Raw genomic sequence first — 12430 nt, 5'->3', positions numbered from 1 at the left:
TCAACAGCTTGTCACTAAAGAAGCTTTTTGCCCTAATAACTTGCAGTCTTTCCTTTTAAAAATGTCAGCACAGTAAATCAGAACAGGACACCTTATTTCAATGAACATTAATTAAGAACATCTTCAAGCTATCCATACGAAACTAGAGTTCTCAAACTTAGGTAATGCTTTCAGAGGTCCAGATAATATGTGTATTTGCGTAAAATACTCATGGAAAATTTCAAAATACTCATGCATTATACTTTTGATGAGTTAAAAGAATCATCATAAAAATTGGTATACGCATTTTATGCAATTATCAGTTGGACCAACAGTGCCCCAATTCCGATTATTTGATCAGCCATTTCAAAATGCATGTTAATGCAAACAAGAGTAGAAGTTCTTTATTATTAATACATGTTTTTTGCATGTTCATGTATAACAATTTTATACAATACAAAATCAAAGACTTTTGCGAAAGTATTTTAAAATACTCTCTCAAAAGTCTTTGATTTTGTATTTTACTCATCAGCTAAAAAAAAGTCATGAGTGAAATACTCTTTATCTTAAAAAATTATCTGGAGCAGTGAATGCTTTAAACTTGTGGTTCCATATGTTGTCTTTAACATAATTTACTGGTAAGGCAAAATACATAGTCTTAAAATGGAGTTTCCACCATAACTGTAATGATGAAGAAATTCTATACAACAACAGTGTACACACACAAATTATGCACAAAATAATGTGAAACCATTAATTAATCATGAGATGGAATGACCAAGGAATGTTCAAGTCTGAAGTCATCTTTCAGACATTAAAAAAAATCCTCGAATTTAAGATAACAAGAGGGCCATGATGGCCCTGTATCGCTCCACTGTTGTTGTGACCCCTGGGGAACGGTCAAATTTGATCCCAGGGGCTTAATTTGAACATACTTGGTAGAGGACTATTAGATGTCACTACATACCAAATTTGGTAGCCCTCTGCCATGCGGTTATGGACAGAAAGATGTTTAAAGTTTGCACAAAATTGGCCTTATTTAAGCGTATGTTCATTTTTGTGACCCCCGGGGCAGGGTAAAATTCGACCCCAGGGGCAAAATTTGAACAAACTAAGTAGAGAACTATTAGATGTCACTACATACCGAATTTGGTAGCCCTAGGCCCTACCGTTATGGACCAAAAGATTTTTAAAGTTTGCACAAAATAGGCTTTATATAAGCATATGTTCATTTTTGTGACCCCCGAGGCAGGTTCAAATTTGACCCCCAGGGGCTTAATTTGTACAAACAAAGTAGAGAACTATTAAATGTCACTACATACCAAATGGGGTAGCACTAGGCCCAATGGTTATGGACAGAAAGATTTTTAAAGTTTGCACAAAATAGGCTTTATATAAGCATATGTTCAATTTATTGACCCCGGGGCGGGGTCAAATTTGACCCCAGGGGCATAATTTGAACAAATTTAAAAGAGGTTCACCCCAGAAACATTTCTGAGAAGTTTTATCAGAATTGGACTTGAAGTTTAGGAGAAGAAGATGTTTACAGAAAAAGTTAACGCACGCACGGACGCATGCACGGACGCACGCACAACGGACACAGGACCATGACATAAGCCCCGCTGGCCTCTGGCCAGTTGAGCTAAAAATGAAAATGCCAGATTGTAGGAATTCACTAAATCTCACTTTCAATTAAAATAAATAACAACAGTTACATTTGATTTGTGTTGGAAAATTTATACTCAAACTAAAACTTTTTAAGGCAGTAATATTATTTCCTGCATCTTTCTGAAACAGGTTATTTGAATTTCCAAGACACATTGAGATCATTAAAATGCAGAATGTTCTGGTTTAAGTTATTGTTAATATTTCTGACATTTAATGTTTAAATACATTTGTTACTATTTCCAGGCAACTATAAATCGTTAAAGCCCCAGGCGTATGAAAACAATTCAATATGTGCTTAAATGGAATCAGTCATTATGGAAAACAGCAGTTCTTACAGCTTAAGCCAATTTGTTGTCAGTAAAACATGCAATTATGTTTAAGTGAGAAAGCCCTTGGTGCAAACTGAATATACACTTTACTGCTTGGCCTTGGTGCAAACTGAATATACACTTTACTGTGTGGCCTTGGTGCAAACTGAATATACACTTTACTGCTTGGCCTTGGTGCAAACTGAATATACACTTTACTGCTTGGCCTTGGTGCAAACTGAATATACACTTTACTGCTTGGCCTTGGTGCAAACTGAATATACACTTTACTGCTTGGCCTTGGTGCAAACTGAATATACACTTTACTGCTTGGCCTTGGTGCAAACTGAATATACACTTTACTGCTTGGCCTTGGTGCAAACTGAATATACACTTTACTGTGTGGCCTTGGTGCAAACTGAATATACACTTTACTGCTTGGCCTTGGTGCAAACTGAATATACACTTTACTGCTTGGCCTTTGTGCAAACTGAATATACACTTTACTGTGTGGCCTTGGTGCAAACTGAATATACACTTTACTGCTTGGCCTTGGTGCAAACTGAATATACACTTTACTGCTTGGCCTTGGTGCAAACTGAATATACACTTTACTGCTTGGCCTTGGTGCAAACTGAATATACACTTTACTGTGTGGCCTTGGTGCAAACTGAATATACACTTTACTGCTTGGCCTTGGTGAAAACTGAATATACACTTTACTGCTTGGCCTTGGTGCAAACTGAATATACACTTTACTGCTTGGCCTTGGTGCAAACTGAATATACACTTTACTGTGTGGCCTTGGTGCAAACTGAATATACACTTTACTGCTTGGCCTTGGTGCAAACTGAATATACACTTTACTGCTTGGCCTTGGTGCAAACTGAATATACACTTTACTGCTTGGCCTTGGTGCAAACTGAATATACACTTTACTGCTTGGCCTTGGTGCAAACTGAATATACACTTTACTGCTTGGCCTTGGTGCAAACTGAATATACACTTTACTGCTTGGCCTTGGTGCAAACTGAATATACACTTTACTGCTTGGCCTTGGTGCAAACTGAATATACACTTTACTGCTTGGCCTTGGTGCAAACTGAATATACACTTTACTGCTTGGCCTTGGTGCAAACTGAATATACACTTTACTGCTTGGCCTTGGTGCAAACTGAATATACACTTTACTGCTTGGCCTTGGTGCAAACTGAATATACACTTTACTGCTTGGTATTATTGACTCAGGTCACTCCATAGGCTAAACATGGCATTTTGTGTATAAAAATTAATAATAAATACCAAATATTATAATTTGACCAATAACAATGACTTTGTGGTAGTTTGGTTGGTAAGATACCCTTAACAAACAATTCGTTCCAAGTTTAATTAATGTACATACGATTATCACTCTGGTAAAAGGTGGCTTAATAAATGTGAATAAAGTGTCATAACAGATTAGCCTGTGGAGTCAATACTTTCAACCTAAACTGGATTTCCCCTAAGAAAAGACTTTTTAAACACAAAAATATCAAAGGTGGCAGACTGCACAGGCTAATCTGAGACGACACTTTATGCACATGCATTAAAGCCTCTTTTTACAGATCAGGGTCCATATCTAATGACTAGGGCTCTAACATCACCCGGCAGTGTCAGGTGGGGTACTCACCAGCACTGGTGACCTCCTCCTCGTTGGCGCCTGCAAGTGGCGGGTCATTGTAGAAGCTGGCCCACTTGGCACTTGACACCGCAGCCATGATTGCACCCTAGAAACATACATGGCAGGTCATTTAAATTATATGTGTCTTGTTCTGATAAAACTGGGCTTAATTCATGTGCGTAAAGTGTCGTCCCTGATTAGCCTGTGCAGTCCGCACAGGCTAATCAGGGACGACACTTTCCGCTTAAACTTGATTTTCGGTAAGAAGAGACTTCCTTCAAACTAAAAATACCATAAAAGCGGAAAGTGTCGTCCCTGATTAGCCTGTGCAGACTGCACAGGCTAATCTGGGACGGCACTTTACGCACAAGCATTCAGCCCAATTTTCTCAGAACAAGACACAATTATATCCATATGTTAGCCTAGTTCTGGGAAATCTGGGCTTAATGCATGTGCCTAAAGTGTCGTCCCAGATTAGCCTGTGCAGTCCGTACAGACTAATCAGGGGCAACACTTACCGCCTAGACAGGATTTACGTTAAGAAGAACCTTTCTTTAAACTAAACATTTCATAACAACAAAAAGTGTTGTCCCAGATTAGCCTGTGAGGACTGCACAGGCTAATCTTGAATGACACTTTATGAACATGCATTAAGCATCATTTTCCCTGAGCGCGGATCATATTACAACTAAAATTATACGTTCAATTTATTTTATGTTACATTTCACCTTAATTATTTTGCTTTATAATGCATAGAAAAAGTCTAACCAGAATAACCCTTTTTTTCCAGCCATAAACAAGTTTTTGTCAAACAGTTTGAGTTTTTAATCATTTGTGCCAGATTAAGTCTAATATGAAAATTTAATTTGTACATGAGAAATAAATGTTGCAAAAATGCCAAATAAATTGGAAGATTACTGTCACTAAACATTCTTACTAAAACAGGAAATAACTTGTGTATCATAAATAGAAGTTAACAAAGAAAGTGCTGACAACCTACTTACCCTCTATTTATGGAGATTTAAGATAAAACAAACAACTTATTCTTGAGCTCTACAAAGTTGTTAAGTGTTTACTTTAAAAAAAAATTATTGAAGTTTTAAGCAAATTTACGTGATTAAACTCAAATATTGGTGAACTATATGATTAAAGAAATTTGAGTTTTAGATGCATTTGGATTTTTTTTATTTGTATTTATTACTTTAAAATGTATAGATTCTATATATATTTATCCGTGTATTTTTACACCATTCAGACACAATTAAGAAACTTTTGATTATAACTTAAAAGGGCAACAACCTATTAACACTGCTGTGCTAACCTAACATTAGGGTTGTTTCCCTTGAATTATACTTTCAATACCTCCATACATGGGTTGTTTCCCTTGGATTATACTTTCAATACCCTCCATACATGGGTTGTTTCCCTTGGATAATACTATCAATACCCTCCATACACGCTAACCTTCAATTTTCTTCTGGAGTTGAATTTCTTTAATTCTTCAACAGTTTCTGTCAAATGGTTCTTGGAAATCTTTGATCGTTCCTGCATTATAAAATTAACAAACATCATAATTCATAGATTATTACATCATTGAAAAACATTTTGTTTATTATATAACTTAAAAACAAGAGCACCGCCTTGCGGGTGCAGACCGCTCATATATTTTCTTTTTAAAGGTGAAGGGACTCTTATTTTCAATCACAAAGGAGGGAGGGGTGGAGTGAAGAGGGGTGTATAGTGTGGGGTTGTGGACATTTATTACATTATCTTCCTAAAAAGCGAAAAAAAAAAAAAAAAAAAAAAAATCAGGGGGGGGGGGGATGGGGGGGGAGATTTTTTGGGTGCGATGGTTGGACGGTATTTCAAACATAACCGTTTAAAAAAAAAAATTGGGGGGGATGGGGGGTGGGGTATAGTGCGAGGGTGTGGTGGTAATTTGTGAGATGATCTTAAAAAAAAAAAAAAAAATTGGGGGGGTGGGGTGGGGGGGGGGGCAGAGTTTTCCCTAAGAACCGGCCGCCGGCCAAATTGACCGGTTCAATCGATTTTCTGGCCGGTTCAAATGCTGGTAACAAAAAAAAATAATGAGAGGTTTTGCAACTTTGATCGATGTAATTGTTAAAGTTAAGAAAAGACGAAATTAAACAAGCGAAAACATCGATTTAACATCGTTTTGTTTATGTTCTTTATACTTCCGTGTGTACGTTTTACCGAACAAGTATAATTTATAACGGCGCTTCTCATTGGCTGATTATTTTGAGTACGCAAATAACTACAAAACGGCGCTTCTCATTGGCTGATTATTTTGAGTACGCAAATAACTACAAAAATCGTAACCACATGGTTTTCTCAAAATGAAACGAACCCTGAGAGATTTTTTCAGTGTGACAGCGCCTTCAAAACGTCAGAAAGGTTTGTATTGATGAAAATCTCGATGAAAATGCATGAAAGAAATTACAGATGTTTTTCAATGATATGGTTCTTTATCAACAGTTCATTCCACCAAGCTTTGTCAAAGAACTCATGAACTGGCTTTGGCATAACCAGTAGCTTAGTTATTGACTTGTTTCAAAATTCATCGCACACTATGCACAGTATAATTATTTGGCACTCCCCTCACAAATTTTTTTAAAAATTAGAAAAATTCCATAAGTGATACACAAAAAAACAAGTAATTTTCATCTCTAAAATTTCTGTCCAAACCCCCCCAAAATGCACCATTTTGCGTCTAGATTTTCAAAATTTTTCGGGGGGGGGGGGGCATGCCCCCGGACCCCCCTAGCAGGAGTGCCTTGCTTGGCCGGTTCAAATTTTATTTGGCCTGTTCAAATAAAAGGAAGGGAAAACCCTGGGGGGGGGGGGGGGGGTCGGGGTATAGTGTGAGGGTGTGGTGGTCATTTGTGAGATGATCTTAAAAAAAAAAAAAAAAAATTAGGGGGGGGGAAGGGGGGGAGGGGGAGGAGGGGGGGAGGGCACGGGGGATGGTTTGGGTGGAGTCTATTGTGGTATGTCAGGTAAGAGTAGTTTTGTCAAAGTATCAATCAAATCTAATCATAAATAAAGAAGTTATGGCAATTTTAGCAAAATTTAATAATTTGACCTTGAGAGTCAAGGTCATTCAAAGGTCAAGGTAAAATTCAACTTGCCAGGTACAGTAACCTCATGATAGCATGAAAGTATTTGAAGTTTGAAAGCAATAGCCTTGATACTTAAGAAGTAAAGTGGATCGAAACACAAAATTTAACCATATATTCAAAGTTACTAAGTCAAAAAAGGGCCATAATTCTGTAACAATGACAACCAGAGTTATGCAACTTGTCCTTTTACTGTACCCTTATAATAGTTTGTGAGTGTTCCAAGTATGAAAGCAATATCTATGATACTTTAGGGGTAAAGTGGACCAAAACACAAATCTTAACCAAATTTTCAATTTTCTAAGTATAAAGGGCCCATAATTCCGTCCAAATGCCAGTCAGAGTTACATAACTTTGCCTGCACAGTCCCCTTATGATAGTTAATAAGTGTTGCAAGTATGAAAGCAATAGCTTTGATACTGTAGGAATAAAGTGGACCTAAACACAAAACTTAACCAAATTTTCAATTTTCTAAGTATAAAAAGGGCACATAATTCTGTCAAAATGCCAGTCAGAGTTACATTACTTTGCCTGCACAGTCCCCTTATGATAGTTAGTAAGTGTTGCAAGTATGAAAGCAATAGCTTTGATACTTAAGGAATAAAGTGGACCTAAACACAAAACTTAACCAAAATTTTCAATTTTCTAAGAGTAAAAAGGGCACATAATTCTGTCAAAATGCACGCCAGAGTTATCTAACTTTTCCTACCCAGTCCCCTCATGATAGTAAGTAAGTGTACCAAGTTTGAATGCAATAGCATTGATACTTTCTGAGAAAATTGGACCTAAACACAAAACTTAACCAAAATTTTCAATTTTCTAAGTATAAAAAGGGCACATTATTCTGTCAAAATGCACGCCAGAGTTATCTAACTTTGCCTGCCCAGTCCCCTCATGATAGTAAGTAAGTGTACCAAGTTTGAATGCAATAGCATTGATACTTTCTGAGAAAAGTGGACCTAAACGCAAAACTTAACCGGACGCCGACGCCTATGCCAAGGTGATGACAATAGCTCATACTTTTTTTTCAAAAAATAGATGAGCTAAAAGATTGAGCCTCGTTTTGGGGAAACCAGACCTTGTGCATAAGAGTAAAGTGTCCTCACAGATTAGCCTGTGCAGTCTACACGTACAGGCTAAACAGGGACAACACTTTTCATCTAAACGGGATTAAACTATGAGATTTCCTAAAAAAAAGAATTATATAATAGCAAAAAAAGGTGGCCATGATTAGCTTGTGCATACTGCACAGACTAATTTGGGACGACACTTTACGCACGTGCATTAAGTCCCATTTTCCAAGACAGCTGCGAACAAAATGGTATGCAATAAAGTGATGAAGAATATTAACATGAAAAAATTGTAATTTCCATGTATAGGTTCCTTAAATAATCAAGTTAATGAGCCTGGACTTAAAACTGTGAAATGACATCAAATATATACACTGTAACTCCAATATAACGCGGATGACGGGGGTCCAAGCCACGCAACAGCGTTATAAACGGACAGCGTTATAAGTTTTGAGCTTATTTATTTAAGGGGCTATAAAAACAGGTAAAGTATAGCCTATAATATAGGTCCTGTGTATCGTCATGCTGTGTTGTCATCCGCAAATACATGCATATAAACCGAATCAAACGATGACAGTATACATACCGCTTTTCTAATGTGCACATTTATCCGATAATCCAATATAATTACATCACTTACGAAAAAATAATGTTTAACATTTATGACAAGAAATATGTTTACGAACTTCGTAAACAAATTCATATGCCTACGCCATTTTTCAGAAAAATAAGTACAGTGCATTATGGGACACAGCTTTCATTGGACGAGCGAATTTAAATTTAGATTGAATGCAATATGATACATGTACAAAGAAATGTTTTATTGCCTCATACGCAGCACGTAAAAAACGTGCTTTCCGTTGACTTTCTGATAATGGGCAAAAATTTAAGTGCATCTCTGTTAACTTTTACACTGCGTAAGCATGTAAATTAATCGTCAGGATTTTTAAATTTATTTTTCATATACGTACTGAAACATTAAACACACACAAAGATATTTTTATTTATCAAGCATGTGTAGCATATAATAAACGATTACACACTTACACAGCCATAGTTTATACAATAAAATACAATACACGATAAATACAAAACATAAACAGGTAATTGTTTTAAATAACTTTAATTTGATAATTATTCCGCTTGCACTTGCCTTATTGAAATTAGCGCATCGAACCGCTCTGATAGGGAATGCATGTAATAAACACCGACTCGCGAGTTTTCACACCTTTATTGACATTACACAACAGATTAACACCAATTAGCTGTCGAGTGTCGTTTAACCTCTAATCGATTAAAATCAGTTAAACGGACGGATAAAGCAATCAAGCTGCGATCGCTGGCTTCTTTGAATTTATGAAAATACATGAAGTTGCATAACCTGGATTTGAATCAGTATGGAAGGTTGGAGAAAAAACGGGATCCAAGGACACTCCGCGTTATATTGGACACAGCGTTATAACGGACCGCACTATATTGGAGTTACAGTGTATGTAATTACAATTATAAGGTTTTCCATTTAACTTTCCGTAGCTACCATTCAACCAGGTTCATACTTATTCTGTTATTTCACTTAATTCAATCAATCAACTGACAGAAATGTAAAGCCCCACGTTAAGAGCAATTATCACAACATGCATGTCTGATTGGCTCTTTACCAGACTAGACAAGGGCTCATATTCACCAATTAGTTCTTAGACTTAGGTCTAAGAATAAAGCATATTCTTTCAATCAGGATACTCATGAATTGCTTTAATTTGAGTCAAACATGGTATTAACAACCTCTATCTACATAATTCTTCATTTCGAACATTTTGTTGATGGCATTCTCACCGGGGCGTGTTTTTCTTGCTTTTAAAAATCTAGCTATTCTTTATTCTTTCTTATGTCTAAGAATGGGTTGGTGAATACGCGCTCTGGGAGTGATACAGAGCAATTTCCTGTATATTGCACTATCTCCCCTACCTTGATCCAGGGGTGCTGCAGAGCCTCTTCCACGGTGATCCTCTGTTCCTGATCCACCTCCAGCATCTTGGAGACGAGATCCTTTGCTTCCGGGGATATCGTAATCCACTGCTTCTCACGCATCTGAAATGTCCATATATGAGAGAATATCTGTGAGCTGTTTGTAATGTCATACAAAGTTTATGTTAACATTGTTCAAAACATAACACGGAAAAAAACTGTCAATGTCTCAATATAAACTATTTTATTTCTCTGGAATGTACAGAAATGAAAGACAATAAACATTTCTGAGAGTTATTTTTGTAGAGTGTCATAGTTTATATTAAAATTCATAAAAACAATGTAACACATGATTGCCCATGTCTCAATACATATTTATTCAACCGCCATTAAACCAGAATTGCACAGCGCCTGCAAGTCACTTGCAGTCTGTTCAGGATTTATGCAGTTTGCTGTTCATCAATATCTATGGGTTGGAAATGAAGCCTTACAAACTTGAATCTAGTAAAAAGGCTCTTTATTTTAATTTGATTTTCTAATGGAGATTAAACATGTCAAAGGGAATATCTGAGTGGTAAAGGGTTAAGCTAAAGAATGACAAAAACAACACCAACAAAAGGTAGTACATGATATCTCCCCTGTACAATAAGCTCTGCCAGCCGTTCTTTGGTTCCCATGAAAGGGGGATAACCGCAGAGCAGGATGAACAGCATGATCCCACAGCCCCACACATCCACCGGTTTCCCATATGGTTCTCGCTTTACAACCTCTGGAGCCATGAACTGAGGGGTACCGATGCGGCCTGCAATAAAGGGGAAGAAAAATTGAATATGAAATATTTTTAATCAGGGACTCTTTTTGTACATGTATTTGTGGAGTGATGTGAAAATATGAATTATACTTTGATTGTATTTTTCTAAATAACTTACTAGATAACTTATTTAATACTTTTAAAATAAAACCATAAATTTGTGAATATCAAATTATGAATATAAAATAATTTAACATTATAAATAATTCATGTTTTCCCCATTGACAAACAATTCACCAGGCATAATTTTTTCCCCAGTAATAAAGTTAGGGCAACTTCCATGGCATAATCAAAACCCTGTCCTAACCATAAGGCTACTTTTGATGGAAAGTGAATGCCTGAATTATATAGCAGTCAATGCACATGCTGATCTTATATGAGCATACAGGCTAGTTTCTCATCTACATTCCTCAACGCTATACACTGGTATATTTTGATTTTTTGTGTTAGTGATCTTTCACATAATAACAGTTAATTATACTTAGTAGAATAATATTCAGCTATTATGGTAATAATACTCAAATCAAGTACAGGCAAACATGTTGATTGAATAAGATCCGTAAAATTGATTTGTCTGTACAAATGGAAACAAAAAAAATCCGACATGTTTTGTTTTTTCAAATTACCAAAATCAAATACATTACAATCACTTTATAATATAATATAAGTCAATAAAATGAAAATGTAATACATATTGACATAACCCTTTCCCCATAGAGAAGCACTTTAATGCGTTTGTAGTCCCTTAAAAAATCAAATTTAATTAAAGATATTTTTTAAAAGATTTAAGTTTATAAGGCTTCATCTTTACACCTATGAAGTTTCATGATGAATTCTTATATAAGTTTCTTAGATATAGCCCTAAAAAGATACTGATGAGCAGCAAACAGCATAAAACTGGAGCAGCCTGCGAGTTACTCCCAGGCTGTTCTTGTTTTATGCTGTTTGCATATAGCAATTTTCACTTTGCTTCTGAGCTGGAAAGGGATAGACTTCATATACTACATTACAGTCACTTAAAAACTGTATCCAGTTAAATGGGAATTTATTGCATAAATACTGTGATATTGTATAACAGGGGTGTTATCTCAGAAACATCTTAAGTCATTTCTAAAATAATTTCACTTAAGTTCAAAATTTCAATGTTTTGTATTTCTTTACTTAATAAGGAAACGCATGTTTTTTTGGTATTCCTAAAATAACATTGGCATAATGATGTCATTTAAATATATATCTTAATGCCCATCTTTCAAATATGAAATGAAACACTTAAAAAAAAAATCCCAATTTAAGGATAAGAATAAAATGTAACTTAAGAAGCTTATGGAATATGATCCAGAAAGCCATGATAAGCACTCAGATCTTACCCACTCTGTCTGCGGCAAGCTCCACGAAAGGCTCAAGGCCGTGTTTTATAAGTACATCTGCAAACATAAACATGCAGGACAACATCAGTGTTTTATAAGCACATCTGCAAACATAAACATGCAGAACAACATCAACCTTGCAGCATGGGGGGATAGTACAAGCGATACTAGCTGTTTGGGGGGTGGGGGACAAACATTTACCTGGAGGAATGTACACTACGTCTAGCGCGATTTCTGCCATCCACATCGCATCACCGTGATTCAGCCCAGAGTGGATAATTACTATCTCACCTCGATACACCATTGAACACGGTGATTTCGCTGTGGCGAATTGCGGTGTCAGTATCTGCGTTATCGGAAAATTGATCTCATGGTGGACCACCATGATCGCGGTGGACCACCGCAGCCGCGGTGGTTCGATGTGAAATACAGGTAAATGTGAATGAACATGTATATTTTGATATT

At 36.4% G+C, this 12430-nt stretch overlaps 1 protein-coding gene across 8 annotated transcripts in view; it reads right to left on the bottom strand.

Annotated features, from left to right (window-relative positions):
- The window catches only part of LOC127833572 (peripheral plasma membrane protein CASK-like), a 184186-nt gene that overhangs the window by 81276 nt on the left and 90480 nt on the right, over positions 1-12430 (bottom strand). For 6 of the 8 annotated variants that reach the window (XM_052358900.1, XM_052358899.1, XM_052358905.1 and 3 more), the window contains exons 7-11: positions 11966-12022; positions 10414-10589; positions 9788-9910; positions 5080-5160; positions 3625-3721 (exon numbers count right to left, since the gene is read on the bottom strand). In XM_052358900.1, the coding sequence (XP_052214860.1) occupies positions 3625-3721; positions 5080-5160; positions 9788-9910; positions 10414-10589; positions 11966-12022 (534 nt within the window). The remainder of the gene's footprint in view (positions 1-3624; positions 3722-5079; positions 5161-9787; positions 9911-10413; positions 10590-11965; positions 12023-12430) is intronic. The other 2 variants (XM_052358903.1, XM_052358904.1) reach the window with 1 other exon arrangement.

This window comes from Dreissena polymorpha, chromosome 6 (assembly GCF_020536995.1).
Source record: "Dreissena polymorpha isolate Duluth1 chromosome 6, UMN_Dpol_1.0, whole genome shotgun sequence".
Classification (NCBI taxonomy): Eukaryota; Metazoa; Mollusca; class Bivalvia; order Myida; family Dreissenidae; genus Dreissena; species Dreissena polymorpha.
Note: the sequence above shows the minus strand (reverse complement) of the source record. Positions and strands in the feature narration are given on the sequence as shown.